General features: G+C 35.3%; 1 protein-coding gene across 4 annotated transcripts in view; it reads left to right on the top strand.

Annotated features, from left to right (window-relative positions):
- Positions 1 to 24,881, top strand: part of LOC136835394 (glyoxal reductase-like) — a 30,997-nt gene extending 6,116 nt beyond the window's left edge. For 2 of the 4 annotated variants that reach the window (XR_010852125.1, XR_010852126.1), the window contains exons 3-9: positions 4,366 to 4,446; positions 4,597 to 4,704; positions 9,241 to 9,359; positions 13,807 to 13,968; positions 14,311 to 14,515; positions 15,240 to 15,486; positions 24,408 to 24,881. Coding sequence is in view for 2 of the 4 variants with exons in the window: in XM_067098882.1 (XP_066954983.1) it covers positions 4,366 to 4,446; positions 4,597 to 4,704; positions 9,241 to 9,359; positions 13,807 to 13,968; positions 14,311 to 14,515; positions 24,408 to 24,550 (818 nt within the window). In the remaining 2 variants the exon portion in view is untranslated. The remainder of the gene's footprint in view (positions 1 to 4,365; positions 4,447 to 4,596; positions 4,705 to 9,240; positions 9,360 to 13,806; positions 13,969 to 14,310; positions 14,516 to 15,239; positions 15,487 to 24,407) is intronic. The other 2 variants (XM_067098882.1, XM_067098883.1) reach the window with 1 other exon arrangement.
- Positions 24,882 to 25,570: the final 689 nt, after the last annotated feature.

Genomic DNA, 25,570 nt, shown 5'->3' with positions numbered 1-25,570 from the left:
CTTTGAATATGTATATACAGGTAGTCCCAGTTATCAGTGGGGGTTCTGTTCTGAGGGTGTGATGATAACTGAAAATCGCAGTTAACCAAAAATTGGTGATTTTCATTGCTTTTTCAGCGATTTTCGGGGCTTATCTGCGCCGATTTTTGGTTATTGTGCCTCTGTTATGTATGTATTGGCGCCAATACCCAATTATCAGCACTGATAAGCAGAAATCAGTGATTTTCAACGCTGAAAATTGCCAATTTTCGTCGCTAAACAAGCACTATAAAACTAGATCACTGTTGACTGAGCCCGCCGTTAACCGGGGACTGACTCTATATATATAAATATAGAGTAAACCCCCCGTATTTGCGTTCTCATGGTTTGCGGACTCATGCATTCGGCGGTTTTTCTGTGGAACATTTCTAGCCATTTTTCGCAGAAAATTCGCCCATTCGCAGTATTTTTCACTGAGAAATATTCACTAATTACTGTATTTTAATATAATTTTCATGAATAAATGCACTTTTTGTGATAAAAATATTAAAATGCTCAGGTATAAGCATTTTTCCAGGTTTTTCTTGGTTTAAGCTATCAAAATGGGCAGTTCTAAGTGTTTTTAGAGGTTTCCCAAGCATTGGATTTGACCAATTGGGGTGGTGTGGACGCATCCCCACGAATACGGGGGTTCACTGTATGTATAATATGAAAATCAGTGCACCCATGAAATTTTTCTGGATCTGCCAGTGCCCCTGTGAATAGCTCAAATCCATGAATACTTAACCCTTAATGGATGGGAATCCTGATATGAGTATCTATAACAGGTTTTGGGTGATGGACGGGAATCTTTATATGAGTGTTAACCCTTAACGCCGAAGCCTATTTACAAAAACGCTCTCCCGTATGCCGGGCGTTCGGTGAGTTAGCGCTGCGGAAAAAAAGTTTTTTCAAAAATCACAGCACGCTTAGTTTTAAGATTAAGTCATTTTTGGCTCATTTTTTTGTCATTGCCTGAAGTTTAGTATGCAACCATCAGAAATAAAAAATATCATTATCATATATAAATATTGGAATATATGACAGCGAAAAAAACTCGTATATAATTGTATACAAATCGCGTTGTAAGCAAAACAGTTAAAGCCAATGAGTTACTTTTTTTTAGTTGTATTGTACACTAAATTGCGATGATTTGGTATATAACAAATTTTAAAACGATCAAAGCAACACAGAGAAAATATTATCTAAAATGATGCATGAATTTGTAACGCATGGATGTAAAAAAATGTTTTTTTTCAAAAATTCACCATAAATCGAAATATTGTGTAGAGACTTCCCGTTTATTGAAAAAATGAAGCTAATTGATTGAATATTACTAGACTGTAAGTGTTTTAAAGCACAATTGCAGTTTTCGACCATTTCGGTTGAGGTTAAAGTTGACCCGAAGTCGAATTTTTTCTATTTATTGTGATTTATATGGAAATATTTCAAAACTGATAAAAGCTAAAACCATGAGTTATTTTTTTGTTGTATTGTACATGAAATTGCACATTTTCATATATAAATCTTATGTAACGACTAATATAAAGCAGTGCTAATATTACGACAACGAGACGAAATAATTTCTGAGATGTTCCCGAGTTACCGCAGGCGTAAGGGAAAATGTTTTTTTTTAAAAATTCACCATAAATCGAAATATTGTGCTAGAGACTTCCAATTTATTGCAAATGAAGTTAAACAATTGAATATTACTAGAGTGTAAGAGTTTTAGCTTACAATTGCATTTTTACCATTGGGTCGAAGTTAAAGTTGACCGAAGGTTGAAATTTTGGCAGTTATCGTGATTTATGTAAATATTTCAAAACTGATAAAGCTACAACTATGAGCTATTTTCTGTTGTATTCTACATGAAATTGCGTACATTTTCATATATAAAAAGTTTATGTAACGACTAATGTAAACGATGCAAACATTACGACAACATGACGAAAGAATTTCTGAGATGTTGGCCGAGTTAACAAGGCAGACATAAAAGGAAAAAATTTTTTCAGAAATTCACCATAAATCGAAATATTGTGCTAGAGACTTCCAGTTTGTTGCAAAATGAAGGTAAATGATTGAATATTATTAAATGTAAGAGTTTTAGCTTATAATTGCATTTTTACCATTTACGATTCGAGTTAAAGTTGACCAAGATTGAAATTTTGGGAGTTATCACGTGATTTATGTGAAAATATTTCAAAACTGATAAAAAAGCTACAACCATGAGTTATTTTCTGTTGTATTCTACATGAAATTGTGCACATTTCCATATATAAAACTTTATGTAACGACTAATATAAAACAGTGCAAACATTACGACAACGTGTGAAAATTTCTGGCGCGGACGTAAGGAAAGTTTTTTCAAAAATTCACCATAAATCGAAATGTTGTGCTAGAGACTTCAATTGTTGCAAAATGAAGGTAAATGATTGAATATTACTAGATCATAATAGTTTTAGGTTAAAATTGCGTTTTTACCATTTAAATCGAGTCAAAGTTGACGAAGGTTGAAATTTTGCAGTTATCGTGGATTTATATGAAAAATATTTCCCAAAACTGATAAAGAGCTACAACCATGGGTTGTATTTTTGCTGTATTTTACATGAAATTGTGCACATTTTCATATATAAAACTTTATGTAACGGCTAATATAAAACAGTGCAAAAATTACGACAAAATGACGAAAGCATTTATGAAATTTTTGGCTGAGTTACGCCGTGCGTAAGAAAAAGTTTTTTTTCAAAATTCACCATAAATCGAAATATTGTGCTAGAGACTTCAATTTGTTGCAAAATGAAGGTATGATTGAATATTACTAGAATGTAAGAGTTTTAGCTTACAATTGCGTTTTCGACCATTTCGGTCAAGTCAAAGTTGACGAAGGTTGAAATTTTTTGTAGTCGGCGTGCAGTCGTCCACTCGGCACCCAACAGACAATTTTAGTCAACGTATGATACGTCCAATAGGCGTTTAAGGGTTAATACTACATGCCATTTGGTTTGGATGTGTTTAGCGGGAAAGATGTTCATAGCACTTCAGTGGGCCATAAATGACTTATGGCAACTATTTAGCTCAGCTCAGGAGAGACATTGATCAGTATGCCTTGAGATTTCAGAGGGGAATGTGCTACCTCTCTGCCATTCCAGGACATTTTTTATTTATTTGCTCATAAATATACCCAGGGATTGCTGTTGGTTTTAGTTCTTATCTTTATGATAGTTTGTCAGCTATAATTGTAATTTTGCAAAGAAAAGTACAAAGAAATATTAGAAAAAACATGTATACTGTACTCTCACAAAAAGTTACTGCATCTCCCCATCTCAGTAAATCTCGTAAATATTTTACAACAATATACTCAGAATTTGTTACTGATTTTAGTTCTCATCTGTTATGATACTGTGTGAGCAGTAATTATAATTTTATGAAATAAAATAAAATAAATTATTAGAAAAAAACATGCATAACTTGGTCAAATAAAAATATTTATGAGTGTCTGGTAAAAGAGCCCCGATATGGGGTTGTAAATACAGTAGTCATTTTCAACTTCCCATGGAAGGTAGGGAAAAATTTTTAGAATTCTTTTCTTACACCATGTGCATTTGCATATCTTCCTCTTTCCATTGTTTTTTTTTTTTAAATTGACCAACCTTAAAGTTTGCCTGGTCTGGGGGTGTGCTTGATATATATTTATTCCAACCACTAAGGGTTAAAAACCCTCTAAAAATGCTTATAACTGCATATTTTGATAGGTCAAAACACCAAAAAAACCCTCTAAAAATGCTTATACCTGAATATTTTAATAGTTTTATCACAAAAAGTGCATTTAGTCACAAAAATGATATGAAAATACAGTAATTTCTGAATATTTCTCTATGAAAAAAACTTTAAAGAGGCAAATTTTCCGCAAATAATGTGTATACATGTTCCACAGAGAAATCCGTGAATGGGTGCAGCTGTGAATCCGGAACCGCGAGTAGGCGGGAGTCCACTATATATATATTTTTCTTCTCCCTTTTTATATTTATGCTTAGGACAATCAAAGGTTTCAAAATTGACATTGTTTTGAACCAAAATTTTATGTAGATAAGACAGAAATTTAATGCAGTTTTTTATTAGAAAATTTAATTTTGTGTATCATTAAGTAAATACTGTATTCAGGAGAACAGGGTAATGATACAGTAGTTTTCTTTTATTTTAGTTATTTGAAGATTAGTTCTGAATATTGATTAGTTCTTAATATTGAATTTTAATTAGAATATCTCAGACTACAGTTACAGTACTATAGTGTATTTGTGTATTTCAGTTGCTGATACTACCTTAAAGTACTTATTTTCTTCTTTACAGTTGGCACATTCAAAATAAGAGGCCAAGAAGTCATTTTTAAAGTCACAGAGGCAGCCCTGAATGCTGGATACAGGTCATTTGGTATGTTGCTCAGACATTGAAGTGCAAGAATAGTAGTTCTTTAGTATTATTGTATGCCATTCTTATCAATGATATCCAGATGAATTACCTCATGTTTATTAAGTACAGCTTTACTGTGCATATAACATGCTAAATTTTTAAAAATTTCAGACACAGCAGCAGTGTACAGAAATGAGGATGATCTTGGGAAAGCTTTTAAGAAATATATTCCTGAAATGGGATTGAAAAGGGAGGATCTTTTTATCACCTCCAAACTTGGCAAGTACCTTTAATTATTTTCCTTCTGACCATGAAAACAATTGTATACATGATGTACTTTGAGACTAAGAAAGCTGTTCACAGTGAAACAAGTTTTTTGCAAGGTTTTGTAATAGGTGGTAATATTAATATGTTTTTTATTGGCCTAACCCATGCCCATATGAATTACAAGCCTTTTCTTGTTCTTTATATCTTGATGCTGTAATTAAGCTGTCATTGCTTGACTGTTTTTCGAAGGATATGTATGAGTACTTTTCCAATTACGTTTCTTCTGCCCATCCTTTTATCTTATCTTCCATCCTGGTCTTCAAGTCAGAATTTTGTAGGTTTATTTTCATTATTCTGGAATTTTACACACTAGTTATTTTGATTCCTAATACTTTATTGGTATAACCAGATGTACTCTGTTTACAATATTAATTTTCTCATATTAGGCTGTAACATCTCTTAAAGACTCTTAAACAATCTCCTGGAAGTTTTTTTATCAAGGAATGGATGAAAATTGGAATTGGAAGGGACCAGAACAGAAAACTAATGTTAACAATACTAAATTAGTGTAATGATACCTCTAAGTCCAGTTTACAGAGTCAGAAATCTTACCCAAATTATTTGTTCATGATTGATAGTTAAAAATAAGCAAGATGAGTTAAAGCAATAGACAATTAAATATGAAACCAAAGAGGATGGATGAAAAGTACAAGGCAGAAAGCAATGGAGCTAGGAGTGAAAAGGTGTTGTTAGCAACCTTTGGTACCATTTACAATGTGAATACAGTACATGACACACTGTAAGTGTTACCCTTTTAACTTGTGGGAATGAAGTAAAAAGGTGTAAAATGGTATAGGTATGTTCTTCATCAAGCCACTGAGCTTTTGGGACAAGATGGCTCTTCAGGGTACCCCATTTGTTTGTACTGGTAAGTCTATCTAAGCATGCAGAGAAACCTTTGGAGAGGCTTAGATCTTGCACTGCAATCTTTCTTTTGTCTTTAGCATATTTGAGACAGGTCAGCCAAATTCATGCTCTCCCAATAACAGTATACTCAAACCATAGATTGGAAATCTATACGACTGTCCTTTGCAACTACCCTTTCAATTCAGACACAAATCTCAGGTTTCCAGGACTTGTCCATTATGCCCCCTTGCCATTCCCTCTGTGTAGAGCCATTTATTTTCATCTTCAGAAGACCAGAAACTACAGGGAATATACTTCTACAATGGTCTATCCTTTCTACATGGCATTCCAGGAAGCAGTGTCTTGAATTGGGTTTTCTCACTAGCTTTAGGAAGTTAACTTGAAGTTATAAGGCTTGGATATGTGACAGTATAATGTAAATGATACTTATGTTAAGTGCTTAGTTTTACACATTACAGTATTTTTATAATTATTGTGAATTTCCATAAATTAAAAAACATGTTTAGCATTTAGTAGGTATAACTGTTTAGACCTTGGATTCAGTAGCATCAGGGTTGCAGTTAACAGTTCAGTGAGATTCATTTATTTTGTTTTTGGCAGCATCTGTAGCATGGTTACTTACATTGTTATTTTTAATTTTCTTACTAAAAGCCACTTTGTGATATGTATTATGGCTCCAAAATGTGGCCAAATAAATGTTAGTGATAACAGAAGCAAGGAATGACGAAGAAGCATTGATCTTGGTGTAAAATAAAAAGCGGTAAGACTGTAAGAAGGAGAGAGGAATGTGTGGACAATCGCACATGATCTTGGAATTTGATGATCACATTGATACTGTACTGAAAAATATAAAGAAAATCCTGCAAGCTTACAGTATAAGGGAGATCTTCAATGAAAGCTGCATGGTTAATCAAGAATTGAGAGGGGTCTGTATCAGAGTTGAGAAATTTGAAATTATCAGTTTAAATTATCAGATTAAAGATTTTTTTAACAAAAATTATGATTTTATGTATGCAGTAAGAAAGTAAGGAAATTAAAGAAATTTGTATTACTGTACAGTAAAGTTCTATTATAGCGAATTACAGGGGACTGTTGTCTGCAATTTGTTATGGGCATCATTTGTTATAAAAGGAGATACTATACTTGAAAGATTGGATTACCTCCCTTGTTTTGGTACAGAATGAAATCCAGACAATAAAGTATTGATCCTTCTAAGTGTATCAAGATTTCTAATACATTTCAATAGAAGTCATTGTTAGCTTAAGAACTGGATATGTACAGCAAACCCCCGTATTTGTGGTCTCACTATTCGTAGACTCATGTATTCGTGGATTTCTCTGGAACGTATCTACCCATTATTCGCGGAAAATTCGCCCATTCGGGGTATTTTTCACTGAGAAATATTCGCTAATTACTGTATTTTCATATCATTTTCATGAATAAATGCACTTTTTGTAATAAAACTATTAAAATACTCAGGTATAAGCATTTTTAGAGGGTTTTTCTTGTGTTTAAACTATCAAAATAGGCAGTTCTAAGTGTTTTTAGAGGGATTTTAAGTATTCATGGATTTTAGCTATTTGCTGGGGTGGGGGTTACTGCATGCATCTGCCACGAATACGGGAGGTTTACTGTATTTTAATGTTTAAAACAAAATTAAAGTTGTTTTTAGTTTTTTCTTTATTTAAAACCTTTAAGTGAGAAAGTAACACAGCATATTAATTCTTCTACTTCACTGGGATAACAATTATTTGATGTTTGTTTAACAATAAAATTATCACTTCATTACAACAGGTATTTTTTTACTATTACTGTAGTGTACTGTAAAACTATCACCAGGACATTCAAAATAGTTCATTTATATACCTGATTTCGTAATAAATCATTTGTTACATACTTACAATTTTAAATTCATTTATTTGAATTAGGACTGGGGAATTCACTTTCATTCGTTATAAGCCTGAATTCATTACAAGCCTGTATGTTATGAACGAACTTTACTGTACTGTATATCATTTTATAACTTTCTTATTTCTGAATGTAAAATAATGCAGTTTTTATCATACAATAAACTGAAAACAAAATTTTCCAAATTTTTAAATCCCATATTATAATAATTTCCTCCCATATATCTTTTACTCATTTCCAAGTTGACTTTAGAAGAATGATTAACCGAGCAGGTGGTCAGTCTGTGTATGGGTTGGGTCTGGGGCCTGGGAGAAGACTTGGCGGTTAGTCAATGCAGACAGACATCTCTGTTGTTTTAAGATAAAAAAGACTAGGGATAACTTATCTCTTGAAAATTAACATGAATAAGAAACAACTGTTAGGCTGATTTAATATTTTGAGTTTATTTTGTGGTGTAAGAGGTATATTTGAAAAAGTGAGATTTTCTGTAAGCAGGAAAAGAACGTTAGGGGACTGTATAAAATCTTAAGTTTTCTAGCTTTCTTGTTTCTTAAGCTAAATTCACATAAAAAAAGGTCTTCAGGCATGCAATAATATTATGAACTTTTATTTTTCCCAGCTCATTCCTCCACATTATTTATATGGTACAGTACCGTGTTTGGATCAGATACTAAAAGATAAAAAAATCCAATCTTGTGTACTGCCTTTCAAGTCTGCATCAAAGGAATGATTGGACAGCTGCTCTCTCTCTCTCTCTCTCTCTCTCTCTCTCTCTCTCTCTCTCTCTCTCTCTCTCTCTCTCTCTCTCTCTCTCTCTCTCTCTCTCTCTCTTCTGTATGAAATGCTTTAATTTTTTTTCAAAATAAAGCAGTACAGTATGTGCAAAGTATCTAAACTACTTAGTAACTCAAGGTACATCTTATATTAAGGCAAAGTGGTCTAAATTGACTATGGTAATGTCCAGACAGTGTCCATTCCCATTAACTTCTGGTTTCACAGAACATGGGGTGGGCGTTAAGTGGCACATACCTGTAATGTGTTTGTAGGAAACAAATCAGATGATTCATACAAACCCATTTCTTAATGAAAAATTCATGCATTCCACTCAGCTAATTTCTCACAGCTAATTGTCCTGACTACATGTAAGGAGGTATTAATGCTGGTTTCTCACAGCTAACTGTCCTGACTACATGTAAGTAAGGTACTGTATTTAACTTTTGGAGGACCAGGTATCATTAAGTGCATGTGTAGGCTTACCACCACTCTTCTTTTGTCTGTTAAGCATATGACTGAAGTTTCTAGGACATTTGAAGACCATAAATTTGGACTTATTATAAGTATTGGGTTTATGTCATAAAAAAGAATTTAGTTTTGTAAAAGACAGGATGTTTGTATTCATAAAATTATTTAAAATTGTGCATGTTTAAATCTCTATGGAAATTAAAAAGCAAGTATGGTAGTGTATCAGGTATGCAAACCCTACAAGGAGCTTGTTAAAATAAATAAGGCACTATTCCAAATTTAGTATGGTTCGTTCAGAAACAGGTAATTTTTGTTGTTATTAGAAAGAATGCTCAGTATTCATGGCAGGTATTGTGATGTAAGATAGAGCTATTATGCTTATCCCTGTGAATGTATCATTAATTGTTGAAGTATGGTTTGTTAAATATATCACTAATGCATTTGATATTAATTTAGTACTACTGAATTCAGGTCCCAAGGATCATGGATATGAAGCATGTATTGAAGCCTTTAATTTGTCACTGAAAAGGTTGCAGTTGGAGTATCTTGACCTGTATCTTATTCACTGGCCTGGGGTCCAGAAGCTTCAAGTAAGTGCGACAGTTTTTTAAGATGATATCATTACTTCCTGTTCTTGACGAATGAGAGTATATTAAAACAACATTGATTGCCCATGGTCTATGTAAGTGAAACATTGCATAACACAGATATAAATGATCAAAATATTTTGAATTTCATCCTAGTCATTATTGTTGTAGGTAAATAATTACTAAGGCCAGGAAAGTTAGAAATATGTTGTGTCTGCTATTGTGTCATAGTAGGATAACTTGAAGTAACATAAGCTTATTTTAATGGGAGTGGTTGAAAGCAATTATTGACTACCCATACAGCTTATTAACATTTGGTGGACAGCAGTGAAGATTAGATGATTTGTAATCATGGATATTTTTTCTTACATTTTCACTGACATGTAGGATGTAAAAAACTAGGATCTCTTAGTATTTTTGACAGAACATATAGATGGCATCAACTGCTTTGGCAGGTAAAGACAGACTCCATGTTTTGCAAAGGGATGGTGCCGTGGAACAGTCACCTGTGTAATGTATTTGCTGGTGGATGTGGTGCACTGCCATATAGTCCACACCACAATTTGTTTGGACACACACATACGAACCTATGCTTTCACATATGAAGTATTTGAGTGCATAGCGCTCATCAGCTGTCTTATTCGTCTCTGAAAAACAAAATCCTGTCGACAGGCCTATGGTCACGTGTGACCTGGGACAGCCTACCTTCTCCCATTGTGTTTACAGCCTCTGCATCTTTTGTCTTGGTTTCGTCTTGTATGTATTTATACTGTTTCTTTATTCTTTGTGGCAGGGCTGTTTGTGCCCCTACATACATTACTGTCTGGCTGTTCTTCCCTTATATTTGGACATAAGATTACGTCTCCTCTTTCCTCATAGAGAGTTGTTTTGCTGTGCCAAGTGTGTTTTCCAGTTTCTTTGTGCGAGACGAGATATCTTACAGATGGCAGCATTTCCACACAGTTCCTAACCTAAAGTAACATGTGCTTTACATTTAAAATTTAATTTAAGAGATTTATTTAAAAATTTATTTAAAAATGTAGATGATAAACAGATATCTGTTTTAATACTAGCCCTTTAATCATAAAATAGCCTTTAAGTGACTGGCATTCATCCAGGTGTAGAAACAGAGTTTTTCAAAGAAGATGGTTCCAGCGGGGATGCTTAACCAACTCTGGATCCTTGTGGATATGCTACTTGTATTCATTCATCAGTGCTTTTCTCGAGCTCCAGAAGGTATAAGAACCAAAAAGGAGCATCAGCAAACAGTTAATTGAGGCTTGAAACTTTTCAAGTACCTCTCTCTCAACAGACCAAACTTAGGAACAGTACAGAGGATGTTTGTCATTCCAGTGTGGCAGACAGATTCAACAGGGGAGTTTCCCTCATCTGCTTCCCCAGATCCTTGACCTGTTGCTGTTGGTAGAGTGCTTAGAGGATGACTCATGGAAAATAAATAGGATATTTGTTAAACCATCAAGACACACTATTAATAAACTGAAATAAGATCCATGAATTTAAAAAAACTGAAATAGATTCGTGATCCCCAAGTAATAAGCGACATATTATTATAAAATATATCTATTCAGGCACGTTCTCACATAAAAACAGTTTCAGAGGGAAGTGTTTCTAGTAGTACTCTCTTCATACTGGCAATGAATGGCATCAATAGTCAACTACCAGTTGAAATAAAAAGTAATTTTTACACAAGTGATTTTGCTATATCCTACACAGCACAAACATCAGTAATGCTATGGTAAAAATAGACATATGGGCCTCATTAGTAGGTTTCCAATTCTCCATAGGAAAGACCACAAGAGTTATGTTCTATAAAAATGTGAAGCAGAAAAAAATGAAGAAATTGACTTCAAGATTAAACATCATGATATATCCATAGGTCAAACTGCTAAATTCCTTGACATAATATTTGACACACACCTGAACTGGAAGGTCCCTGTAGACTACATAAAAACCAAATGCAAAATGCATTAAATTTGGTAAAGAAATTATCTTACTCAGCCTTGACATTTATGTCCAAAGCAATTGTCAAAAGTCTTGGTAAGGACCTGAGAGGCAGTTCACAGACTAAAACAACGGGCCTGGAACTGAGATGTACAGCCCTCCAGATTGCAAGCACTTCTTAGAAAGAGGATGAATTGGGATGTGGAAATACATGTCTCAGGTCATAGGAAGTAAAGAAGTCCCATCCACAAATAGACCAGTCCCATCTGAAATAGACCTACTTACTGATTCCAGTCTCCCTATGGAAAGGAGTCGGTTAAGAAATTTGTTGAGCTGGCTGAGGCTGATAATTGTTTTCTATTCTGCATACTTGGAACAAGGAAGATCCAGTTGAAGAATTTCAATAATTCTGAAGGAATTTCCTTTGTGGTGCCTTTTTGCAGTTGGAGGGCACTTCACTGTCAAGGACTTGTCTTTTAATTGTAAGTTTAGGCACCAGTAGCTTAATCAAAAGAGATACTGTATCAGCAAAGAAATTATTCAGAGCTTGTGCAATAATTTCTAAGTTCTTGCAAGGACTGGTAGTTTTACACTTTGATATATGTTCTATGGTTAACAACTTTTTATTCAAAGTGCATCCAGTTCTGTGGCTAACTCTCTGATAAGAATCTAATTAAACATTCAGTACTCTTTGTGGATCCCACATAATTTTCAAAATTACATATTGTACGATGAAACACAGACTACTGAGGAATGCCTTAGGAGAGAGAGTTAATCCTTGTATTTGAACATTGACCCCAAGGTCAGGGGATTCATTAAAATAAGTTTGAGATTAGGACTTGGGAAATGACCAAAGTGAGTTTGTAATTTTGTTCACTAACAAAATTAGTCATGAAAAGTTATTTGTGGCACAGTTGGAATTTGAAGTTTTGGACAGCATAATATATCCAAATATGAATAAACATTTTAATGAAATAATTTTGGAAAGTAATTGTTTTTAAAATATTTGTCCAAAACTAGGATCTCTTTATAAAAGGGTGCCCTGTCAGAAAATAAGAGAAAAAAAAACCCTCCAAGGATGTCAGCTTTAGATCAGTTTAAATAGTACCTGTAAGTGGCAACTTGTTAATATCTTGGTGGTCTATAGTGAAGGTAAGAGTCCTGTACGAATTTAACTGAGTTGTTTCTTTTTCTTGTTTTTGTAGCCTTAAAAACTAGATGTTAGGGGTATAGAAATAATACAAGACCAGTTTTCATGGCAAAACCAAACATATCCATTTTTCCAGTATGCTTGAAAAGATTTTCTGTACTGTAGAGATATTTGTATCTTTTGGTTTATGAATCCCAAAGGATTAGTAACAGAAGATGGGCATGAAGAACTTGGAGAAGTGGAAGTGCACATTTTTGGCTGTGGCCACACCTCAACCATTGGTTTACCCCAAACAGATCTCAAGTTTAGGGTCCCCTTGCCAGAATGGGGGAAATAAAGTTCAAATTAATAAGAAAAGGCCACAAGTCTAACACACTAAATAGTAGGGAGCTAATAAAATGAGAGAAAAGGGTTCAAAGGACAAAAAGAATAATGGCTGTAGATTGTTATTTTAAATAATTTCTAGTAGGATCACTGATTCACATTTATAAATTTGTATAAGGCTCACCCAAAGGATTCATCCTTGAATGAAGTGATGAAATTTGGAGAAAGGTAAAATTCAAGTTGGACAGCTGAGTAAGAAGAAACCAAAATATAACATGAAAAGTAAAAGCTGGGACCAAAGGGCAGTGCATAGAACTCTTAATATCATCTATGGTGTGCCACACAAGACAAATAATAGAAATCAAAGACATACCCTACAAATAAATTAATTAATAAATGTTAACATGTAGCATGAAAGAATTCACAAAAATTTTCAGCCAAACAAAAGTAGCATAAAGAATTTACTAAAAAACATACATGATGGGGTAAACATAGATTGATAAGATGCACAACTAAGAACTGAGGGTCTGCTGAAGTGAGCACTCATGAAATTTCGGTTAGAAAACATGGAAGTTCAGGATAAATAATACTCTCTATGGTATGATTAACAGGAAAACAAGCTGATACTAATTGTGGTAGCACCGAAGGAATTCCATATGTGAAATAATGTCAGTATACTGTAGCTGCTAATGATGCCAACACTTGTGGAACAGAAGACAGTAATAGGCAAATAGAATGTAATTTTCAGGACTCAGTCCTGATATATAAATAGAAGTAACTCCCATATACCAATCAAGATCTAAATGCTTCCTTTCCTCAAAAGTCAAGCTGTTTAGCATCTTAAATTTCAGTGAAAAGTATTTTCAAAATTATTCAATTTATTATATATTGAAGATGTTCTCTTAGGATCCATCTACAGTATTTAAAAGTGTTATATAATTTAGTAGTTATCAATTAATACAATAAAATAGGTTAGATTTAATGCCTACATGCTTTATTGATTTTATTGTGCAGCCTGAAGACCCCGAGAACCAGAAACGTCGAAATGAAAGCTGGTCTGCTTTGGAAAGTTTGTACAAGAGTGGTAAAGTTCGAGCTGTAGGTGTCTCCAACTATAATATCAGTCACCTTGAAGATTTACTCCAGCATTGTAATGTCGTACCTCATATTAATCAGGTGACCATTTTGCTGCTTAAATATTTTCGTATGAGTTTTTGTAATGTAGAATACGTACAAGAATTTTAAATCTCACCTTATTACAGTTAGCAAAAACTGCATACTGCAGTGTGAAGAACAGAAATGCTTTCATACAAATTATATGTATTACATGGTATTGTGAGCATTACTCTGCATTTCTTTTTAGAGCATATCTGAAACTGTTCGTAATGGTCTGGCCTGAATTTTAAAGTAAAGGCAAAATACTGTAAGGGGTTCATATTTATGGAAAATAAAAATTTTATGAAGTTTAATAAGTTTGTTTTAGATGATAAACTAATTAGTATTTGTTGTTTTTATCAGGTGGAGTATCATCCACACTACCAACAAAAAGAACTGAAAAAGTATTGTGATGAGCATGGAATAAAGATTCAGGCATATTCTTCTTTAGGAACAACAGTTTGTAATAGTCCTTTGCTTGAAAATTCTCAAGTGAGAGAAGTTGCAAAGAAGTCATGTCGAACTCCAGCTCAGGTTCTACTTCGATGGGCTACGCAAAAGGGAGTTGGTTTGTATATACTAAGTTTTCCAGTATTTTATAGGAAATATAGATTTCATTTGAAATACAGGTAGTGTTAATACTGAAAAACAGTGGGCTTAGAACTCTCAGAGATTAATTTATGTGAGTTCCAGCTTGTGTAGATGTTTGAAAAGAATGGGGAAAAATTACTTTTGTAGAATTATTACCGTGTATAAAACTTGTTAAATGTGTATTTGTATATACATATACATACATATGTGTATTATATAGGTAATACAGAAAAGCCCTTAAACTTATTCTATGAGATTGTCTAATTTTCAACAAAGAAATCCATGAAAAAAACCTTGTCGGAATTTTCATGTTTTATATTTATCCAGTTGTTAAGTTTTAAGAGTTACAATGATTAAATTTGATCTAATGTTTTGATTAAGAACAAACCATTCAGGCCAACTTCTTGATAGTTAAGAATGTTAACCCAATGGTGTGGTGAAACTTTGTATTAATAATGATAACGATAAGGTACAGATATATAATTATACATCTTTCAGGTGCTGTTTTACTTGTAGTTTACATTTATTTAGGCAAATCAGCTCTTAAGTTACTGATGATGGTTTCAGTTTATTTTTTCATATATATTGTTGGACTGTGTTTTTCAGTACTTTTCTTATGTTTAAGAAGTTTCAGTCTCATAATCTTTCCTTTTTACATGTCTTGTAGTTCAGCCTTTTCACTGTTTTTTGTCATCTTTCAGGGAAGTGGCAGGTGTAGGGGGTTGTTGATAGCAGCCTGAAACCCACCCTCCAACATACGAGATAGTAAAATTTTCAAGATTATACAATTTTTTTATTAGAAATTATTTTTTACAATAAATAGATAAAACCTCGTCTAAGAAAATTGTATAAACAAGTACAGTACTAATGGTCATTTTGGGAGGGAGATTGGGGGGAGAGGATCAGGCCCAACTTCCTCAAACTTCCGGAATATCTCATCCAGATAAGGTTATGTGGCTAAGTGATAGCAGCCATTTGTTATCTGTTTTATTCCATATCATTACCTTTCCTTTCGATATCCTTTTTAACAGTGAAAATAATTAATTTTTTATCTCCTAATTATTTAGACTGGAACATTTTCTAAGTCACAATTTTACTATCATGTCCCTAATTACTGTCTCTTCTGATGTGCATCCTTATTTTCATTAACCCTTAAACGCCTACTGGACGTATCATACGTTGACTAAAATTGTCTGTTGGGTGCCGAGTGGACGTACCATACATCGACTACAAAAAATTTCAACCTTCGGTCAACTTTGACTTGACCGAAATGGTCGGAAAACGCAATTGTAGCTAAAACTCTTACATTCTAGTAATATTCAATCATGTACCTTCATTTTTGCAACAAATTGGAAGTCTCTAGCACAATATTTCGATTTATGGTGAATTTTTTGAAAAAACTTTTTCTTACGCTAGCGATAACTCGGACGAAAATTTCAGAAATTCTTCGTCATTTTGTCGTAATTTTTTGCACTGTTCTATATTAGCCGTTACATAAAGTTTTATATATGAAAATGTGTGCAATTTCATACAATACAACAGAAAATAACTCATGGTTGTAGCTTGTATCAGTTTTGAAATATTTTCATATAAATCCGATAACTGCCAAAATTTCAACCTTCGTCAACTTTTGACTCGACCGAAAATGGTAAAAACGCAATTGTAGCTAAAACTCTTACATTCTCGTAATATTCAATCATTTACCTTCATTTTGCAACCAATTGGAAGTCTATAGCACAATATTTCGATTTATGGTGAATTTTTGAAAAATCTTTTTCTTACGTCCGGCGCCAGAAATTCTTTTCGTCACGCTTGTCGTAATGTTTGCACTGTTTTATATTAGTCGTTACATAAAGTTTTATATATGGAAATGTGCGCAATTTCATGTAGAATACAACAGAAAATAACTCATGGTTGTAGCTTTATCAGTTTTGAAATATTTTCATATAAATCACGATAACTGCCAAAATTTCAAGCTTTGGTCAACTTTAACTCGACCAAATGGTAAAAAACGCAATTATAAGCTAAAACTCTTACATTGTAATATTCAATCATGTACCTTCATTTGCAACAAACTGGAAGTCTCTATTCCGATTTATGGTGAATTTCTGAAAACTTTTCTCCTGTACGCCTCGCTGGTAAAGCCGAACATCTCAGAAATTCTTTTTCGTCATGTTGTCGTAATGTTTACATTTTACATTAGTCGTTACATAAACTTTTATATGAAAATGTGCGCAATTTCAAAATTGGAAAATAGCTCATGGTTGTAGCTTTTATCAGTTTTGAAATATTTTCACATAAATCACGATAACTGCCAAAATTTCAACTCGTCAACTTTAACTCAACCAAAATTGTCAAAAAAACGCAATTGTAAAATAAAACTCTACATTCTAGTAATATTCAATCGTTTACCTTCATTTTGCAATAAATTGGAAGTCTCTAGCACAATATTTCGATTATGATGAATTTTTAAAAAAATTTTCCTTGTCTCGTGCTGTAACTCGCCGAACACCTCAGAAATTCTTTCGTCTTTGTTGTAATATTTGCCGCTTATATTAGTCGTTACATAGTTTTATATATGAAAATGTGCGTAATTTCATGTACAATACAACAAAAAATAACTCATGGTTGTAGCTTTTATCAGTTTTGAAATTCATATAAATCACGATAAATAGAAAAATTCGACTTTCGGTCAACTTAACTCGACCGAAATGGTCGAAATAGTAATATTCAATCAATTAGTTTCATTTTTCAACAAACGGAAGTCTCTACCACAATATTTCGATTTATGGTGAATTTTTTAAAAAAACATTTTTTACATCCGAATTCCATTTAATTCATGCATCATTTTTGATAATATTTTCTCTGTGTTGCTTTGATCGTTTAAAATTTGTTATATACCAAAATCATCGCAATTTAGTGTACAATACAACTAAAAAAATTAACTCATTAGCTTTCACAGTTGTGCTTACAGCGATTTGTATACAATTATATAAGAGTTTTTTTTTTTTTTTCGCTGTCATATATTCCAATATTTATATATGATAATGATATTTTTTTCATTTCTGATGGTTGCATACTAAACTTCAGGCAATGACAAAAAAGGAGCCAAAATGAACTCTTAATCTTAAAAACTAAGCGATGCTGTGATTTTTGAAAAAACTTTTTCCGCTGGGCGCTAACTCACCGAACGCATACGGGAGACGTTTTTTTGTAAATAGAGGCTCGGCGTTTAATGGTTAATATAAAAAGATAAAGATGAAACTTACATAGATGTTTGATTGTGAATATTAAAAGATTCATCATACCTGTACTTGCTTTTCTTTTGGACACGGAAGAGAACAAAAGTGCTGTGCTCTTATGTATTGACTGCCAGTTTAGAACTTGGATTTGTGGTTGAGTATTTGCTCGTTACCTTTCTCTTTTGTTTAATTATGTGTTTTGTTGTCTTGCTTATTGTTCAAGTTTTTATTCCTGCTGAATAAAAAGCTTTAACATCATAGTTATCAGGATGTAGCCTCCTTGGTGGGTATTTTATGTCTCCTGCACTGACCTACCCTCTAGTTATATTTTTTATGCAAGGAATTTTCTATTTAGACTTCTTGCTAGAGAAAATTTGTTTGAGATTCACCAGGGACATATCAGCTTCTGAAGAAGGGTTTTCATCAGCATCTGTGTCGCTCTCTTACATACTAATAATGTTGATTTTTCAGGTGTCTGCAAAGCTTGTCATTATGAAAATACCTGCAAGAGTTTGGCTTACCATGGATTAGGTAGTCCTTCTGTCATAGCCTTCCTGATAAACTTGGCAGAGGATTAGGCCCTAAGTGCACTAGCCTTCTCCTGAGGTGGTTCCCAATAGTTAAGGCTGTCTTGGCTTCATTGATTGCTGCATTGGAAAGGGATTTTCATATTGCAGTATTCCTTCCTGTGGAGATTCCTCTGATGAGGTGCTTAGTCTTCAGCTCCTGATTTGACCAGCCCTGCAGTGTAAGGCAAGAAAGGACTGTAGAGGGAAGAGTAGGGGAGCTGTTAACACTTCTTCTCTGTCTTCATTTTCGTCTTCATCTTTTTCTTCATCATCTTCCTCTACCTTGACCTTGCTTTCTTTCCCCACATAGGCAGGTATTGAGAGAGGGGAATCTAGGCTTCATATAAAAAGTCTTGCTAGGTTGCTTCTGCCCTCCTTCCATGCTTCTTGGGGGAGGGAGGGGTGCTCAGTCATTGGTGGTGATCGGCATTCCTCAAGTAAGGTTGGCGCCATGTTGCCAGCTCCCTTAGACTTAAGGTCTGTTCCAGTCTCGTCTCTTGGTAAGCACTCAGGCACGCACTAAGTTGAGGCTGTGCAGCTTGTTTGCCTTGCCCAACCATGATTGACCTTTGTAGAAAACAAAGGGCCTTCTTGATGCCATGGTAATTCTGAGATATCATCATGGAGGGGTGCAATAATGTTGTATCCCAACCCAGCATAATTTGGTAAGTCACTTTAGAACCACATAGAATAGCACATACATAGGTTCTTGTTTTTTTCTAGCCTTCATTGTTGAACTCTACTGTAATGGGTATTGTGAATAAAAGAAGATAGGTAAAAACTTAAGTGACTTTACCATGGACCATTTTGTCGTTTGGGTCGTTGAGATTTTTTAATCAGGAGTTAGGTCTTTCTTCATCACATATCAGTCTCTTTTATACACTCCTTTGAGGATGAACAGTTGCTCCCACACAATTTGCAAACCATCGGTTCTTTACATTAGGAATTACTTTTGAACAAGGTGGTTAGGCAGTTAACTACCGTCCAGTCGGTGGGAGTCCCACCTGCCCAGATGTAAACATTCCAATTTGCTTTTGGCCATTGAGCGATGTGAACGTGCATCTCTTCTCTCAGCCCAGCTTGCCGTTTTGCTGTTTTCCCGGTGGGATCTTTCTTTGTTGTTTGTGGGCTTATTTGCTTGATTGATTGTGTGTTTGTTTTTTAATCAAAATGCAAACCCACGAACCATCTAAGCCCCTGCAGAAGGGCAGTGCCCAACATTTGTGCCCTGGCATGGATGGCAAACCATGCATGCACTTCCACTCCCCTATTGATGTTGACCCTCATGTCCTCTGTGCTATTTGCAGGGGCATGACTGTAAGCCTGATTCTACTTGTAATAAGTGTTGTTCCTGGTCTACAGTGTGGTGGGTGAAGTTTACCAACAGTAAGCAGTACAAGAAGAAGACATCCAAAGCGTCGTGCATGGTTACACACCACCAACTACGCCTTTTGTTGCCGACCCTTCGTCTTCGTTTCTGCCCCCTGTTAAACTTCCCCGCATGGCTGTCTCTCCTTCAGGAGAGCGATCTCTCTCCCTCGTCATCTTCATTTGACTCGTGAGGTGAAGACTGTTGGGGGGGGGACTTTGTCTTCTTCAGGTTAGGTGGACGAACTCTGAGAGACTTGGACTCTCCATGGGTCTCTTGGGGGTCCTTCAGTGCAAGGCTTGGTCACGCACCTGAGCTACCCATGGTAACCCACACCTCTGTCACTGCTACCACCTCTATCGTGACAATGACGGCGTTTCCCTAAACAACCGCCTCCATTACCACTCATCCAGCCCTGATGACCCCGGATGTTGTGGACCATACTGCTGCTCCTGCCACTACTGCCTTTATGGGGGACCACTTGCTGACTGCAATCCTAAAGAAGATGTCCAGGAGGAAGTTGTAAAAGAGGTCTCATATGGTGTCATTGTCGTCTTTTTCGTCTTGGCCTTCATCTTCGTCTTCTGCCACCTTCTCCCCCTCTTCTGATGCTTGCCAGCCGAAGAAGAAGAAGGTTGCTTCTCCCCCCCAAGAAGTCCGTCTCGGGGCTTCTAAGGGGCTGCCTCCCTCCACAGAGGTGGCAATGGGATCTTTTGTTGGCTCTCCCCAGTCTTTGGGCTCTGGGGCCATTTTGTGTACAGACCCAATATTTATATTTGTTTGTTGTCTCCAACACATGGATTCATCCTAGCCCTATTTTGAATGATGCCTTGTTTTTCCCACTCATTCAAAAAGGCCCAGTCTGACAATTGAACATGCAGTTCATACATTCCATTCAACATGTCAGAGGCACTCTTCCTCGGTCTATTCAACCAGGAAGAGCATCCAGATTTGGCAAACTCCAGTCAGTTCAGAGACTCACTCAGATTCCTCCCTCCAAGAAGCAAGTCTTCCTAATGTTAAGGACCGATGGTTTTTATATTTTGTTGGAACAAATGACAGATTTTTAGAGTAATTCGTATTTTTCCAAACTGTACAAACCTGAGATCCTTTACAGTTTTATGCTCATCTCATGTCACCCCTCAATCTGTTACCTGGGCCGAAAGGCAGATTGGAATGTTTACATCCAGGCAGGCGGGACTCCCACCAACCGGATGATAGTTAACTGCCTAACCACCTTCAAAAGTTAAACGGCCATTCCAGCTTCGCTGAAAGTAATTCCTAATGTAAAGACCTCAGGTTTGTATGGTTAGGAAAAATACAATTTTCTTTAAAAATCTATCATTTTTTGACAAAGGAAAAACTTAGTTTTGGTAGCCACTGTGATTCCTCAAACAAACCCGCTTTCCCTTGAAAAGACTGGCATGGGAATTTGTAGTGAGTATTTTTTATTTCACAGACCTGCTCATGTGCTGTTGTCACTTTTGTGTGTGAAGGGTGAAGGAAAACGGCGTAATTGCTGTAGGCAGGGGAAAGAGCCCTCTTACGCTGAGCCCTTTTATACTCTATCACTGTGTCCTATTAAAGGCACTATTCTAGCCAAGACCAACTAGTGAGAAAATTATTTAATATTTGTTGGGTTTGTCTTATGGAGTCCTGGGGGAACCATGAGAGTAACTCCTTTGAGGACTGACAGCTGTTTCTAAAAAGAGGTTTTTCCTTTGACAAAACCTGTTTTATTACTTTTGGCAACATTTTGTATAAATGTACAGACAGAATGGATAAATACAAAATCAGCCGTTCTTAGGAAGATATATATACAGTAACCTATTATTTTGTGTGTACTCAGCATCTGGAACCAGTAGTAGCTTGAGCACATCAGTCCAGTGTAAGGCTAAGGAGGTATTTAGATGATTGGCTGGTACTGGCATAATTTGCCATGCTTTAAGAAAATACTGTATGTGAATTACCTGTATAATTTGTGTCGTGAAAATAGACACTGACAGATTTTTTTTGTTCCCCTCTTGAGACAGAAGTGGAAGACTGATATTGGTTGTTTACTAATTCCAGTTACTTCAATCCTACAGCCAAGATGTGGACATCCCTTTTAGGACATAAGCCCTCCCTGGAGAAGCTTTTAACACAATTATTTCTATTTGAATTTTTGCAGCATGAAGGAAGCTGATGGCATCCTGGTCATTGGCATGTCAGCTAGGAAGTTTCCTGTATAGACCTCAGAAGAGATACTGACAGATCTGCAGTGTGGAAAGACTGAACTCATGTATCAGTTAAGGTTCCTTTAGTCCTGAAAATACCAGCAATGCTCATGTCAGACATGTCAAATTAAGGTTGGTGGCCCTTTCTTGTCAGATTCCAACAAGGAATAGCACAGACATCTTGGAGTTAGAAGCCTTCTAAAGCTTGTAGTTTCCTCATTGCAAGGAAGACTAATGGGAGTGCTGGCAGACATGTCATCCATTGCATACCACAAGAACCAGGAAGGTGCAATATCAGTCTTCACTGTCATTTGGCAATGGTTATCTTTACTTGGGAAGAGCAAGGCAATATAGAAATAGATCCCAGGTTTGTTCAGAGAGAGAATGTACAGTAATAGTGGACTATCTAATCAGAGAGAACCAGATTCTACCCTGAAGGTCGTCTTTGGATCCAAAAATTTGCAGAGCACTTTGGAAGCTGTGGGGCAGATCCTTAATACACCTGTTTGCTATAAGCCTGAGTCACAAAATTCCTTTGTATTCCTCATTTCAGCCACACCAAGCAGCATGGAAATTAGATGTCATGCTTTGCAGCTGGGATAATTTGGAAGTTTATGCCTTCTTCCCTGTTGGTCTGCTTCACCAGGTTTGCAGAAAGTGAGTTCTTCCATTGGTGGAGCACCCTAGGAAGCTACCCATCAGGAAGAAGCTTTTAAAGTAGCCTCACATGTGTAAATTCCACAACAGTCCAGAACTACCCCAATTTCACATTCGTATGAGATTATCAAGTAAGGAGTCAGAGAGAAAAGTTTTTTGTTAACCATCAACCTATATTTGTCCGAATGGTAAAAGATTGTTGGTTGGTGTATTCAGAAAGATCAGTTGTCTCATTGCCTGTATACCTTTAATTGCAGATTTATTTATTCACCTTTTGTCCATAGAAGTTTTCAAACTTAAGTGTCAGTGAAACTGGTTCCAAAGATCTTTTCAAACTTAACAGTGTCAGTGAAACTGGTTCCAAAGATCGTAAAAAATTGTTTAACCACTTAGAAAAGAGAGTCCCTTGAAAGTGTTCATCCACCAAAGTTGGAGCTTTCATCCGTCCTTCATTCCCTTACCAAGGCTCTCTTTGAACCCAAGGATAATACCTTGTGATTTCATTCCATGGAGACATAATTTTCCTCAAGATGACCGAGTGAATTACGTTCACCCACATCAGGAATTGGTTTTGGTTTTTTATTACAAAGACACTCAGTTGGCTGGCTATCATGATCAGTCTACTGACCCTTTCTCTATCATAATGTTGGGCATGGGCAGTACTGAGGATCATCTTTGCGTAGGTAGAATTGTTTGGAACTATTTCAAGAGGATGAAAAATCTTCAATTGAATGATTCCAGGCTCTCTGTTCTACAGATCAGCGGAGGAAGTTTTTCTCAAAGAAGACAACTTCCTACTGGTTTTGGTTGGTTATTCTTCAAGCATATTCAGTGGTATCAGGTGGGCGGGCTTCTCAAGTAAAAGTGACAGTTTACGAAATCAGGACCCTTAACTTTTGTTACATTTAAAAGAGTCTCAAGATATCAACCATCCTTAGAGAAATGACACGGAAATGTCAGTCTACTTTCACTAAATTGTACCTAAGATATGATGTGTACCGTGGGTAAAGTGTTGCTTAATGGGACTGTCAGCAATGACAGGAGATGTGTTACCTCCAATGAAAGACGTACATTCTTCTCCCTCCCCTTCATTTTAATCTCTTAATTCATTCATCTTGGAGACTTGGTGTTCTAGGGTTACGAACAGCATTGTCTCTCTTGAATGGTTAGTTTCTTACTTTAGCATTTGTTGAAGTATTCATGATAAACCATTACTTCACTTTCAAGTTGTTTTTGAAAATTGATTCCTGACCTTTTCAGTCCCCAGTCATTCAAAACCCATTGGCATCTCATAGCTGTGTATCATTTTCTCCTAACCTTCCAGCTACATAGCAATTCAGGTATTCGGGGAAATTATGATTGTTGGGTTTGCTATGAAACAATTGCATTTTTTATGAAATAAAAAAAATGGTCATACAAACCCATCATTTGTCAGGAAGTGCCCTCCTCCCAATCCCCTTGTTCTGGCTGTTTAACAAGAACAAGAACAGGCCTTTCTCATAAAAACTGCACTTATAAATTTTGTCTAAATATTCCCAGCCAAATTGTTTTTGTGTCTTACATAGTGAGAAGTTTAAGTACGTATGTCTAGAACAATTGATAGCTACTACGTGGAGCAGCATTATGACCAAATGAAGTTAACACAGACAGCAACAGAGCCAGATGATTGTAGTGTTTTTAATTATGTTAAAATCTTAACAAGATATTGAGATCTTAAAACAGTTGATTTTCCCTAGCAATCTGACTGACACTATGAACCTATTATCAAGACATAAAAAAAATGCTTTTCTAAATATATTTTTTCACTTTTCAACAGGTGTGTTGCCTAAGTCGACAAATGTGGATCATATTTATGAGAACTATGACTTGAACTTTGATCTCAGTGAAGAAGACTACAAGTTAATTAGCTCTTCAAATATAACCAAGAAATATGCTTGGGATTCTTCAGTAGTAATTTGACAATATGTATAGTGTACATTCATACCTTCCCATTTTTGTCATTATTCAGTAGATAGTTTTAAAATTCACCATAAAATTAGTACTGTGTGCAGTACAGTCATTCTCAGGTACAACTGCAAACTTTTATTAGTAGGGTCTTTCCATCAATTTCTTCTGTCAGATATTTCCTGCTGGGGAGGATTACCATTCAGTTACTTTTTAAATTGAAATACATTACCCATAATTATACATAGAATGAAAAAAAAAGTTTTCATCAGAATTGAATATGTGTCTTTCTTATCTTATTTATGGCAGTTTTAATTCCATTAGAAATTAAATCTCTTCAATTTTACCTATTTTAATATTGACCTTTAGAATGTGTATTATAAACTCATTGTTTATATGATTTCCATCTTGATTCATTCTCATCATAGTGCTGAATGACCCTATGGGTCCCAGTGCTTGGCTTTATGCCTAAGATCACATATTCCATTCCATTCCAAAATTTTTCCCACTTCCCTGTGTGATACCATTTTCTTATTTATATGTATGTGTAAATATTTTCTTAGCACCTGGAACTCTAATCTGTTAAAAAGTTTTTTATGATTAAAGGTAGGTGGCCTCAGATACAGTTGTATAGCATTTTCAGTATAGCACATCTCCAATTAGTGTCATAGGCCTTTTGAATGTCAAAAAGTACTGCAGTAGTTGTTTGTTTCCAAATAAATTTTGAACATGATCTTTTAAGTTACATAATGAGTTGAGTTTAGATCTACTGTATATTTCTGTGACCCATGTTGGGGTGGGGTATTTATATTACTGTGTTTGGTTTTGGGTACCATGTTAACCTTAAATTCACCATTTTTTTTCATCACTTTGCTCAGGCAGTTTAAATATATTTGTTTATGGTTTAATGGATTAGTACTAGGATCTAACATGGTTATGCCGTTGGTATAGTGATGGCATGTCGACATTCTTTTGGAAACAGGTTCCTAACCCAGAGCTGGTTGTAGAGTTATTGTTTTTGTTTATGTTCATAGA

The sequence above is a fragment of the Macrobrachium rosenbergii genome, chromosome 55 (genome assembly GCF_040412425.1).
Source record: "Macrobrachium rosenbergii isolate ZJJX-2024 chromosome 55, ASM4041242v1, whole genome shotgun sequence".
Lineage (NCBI taxonomy): Eukaryota > Metazoa > Arthropoda > Malacostraca > Decapoda > Palaemonidae > Macrobrachium > Macrobrachium rosenbergii.
This window is presented reverse-complemented; position numbering and strand designations above follow the sequence as displayed.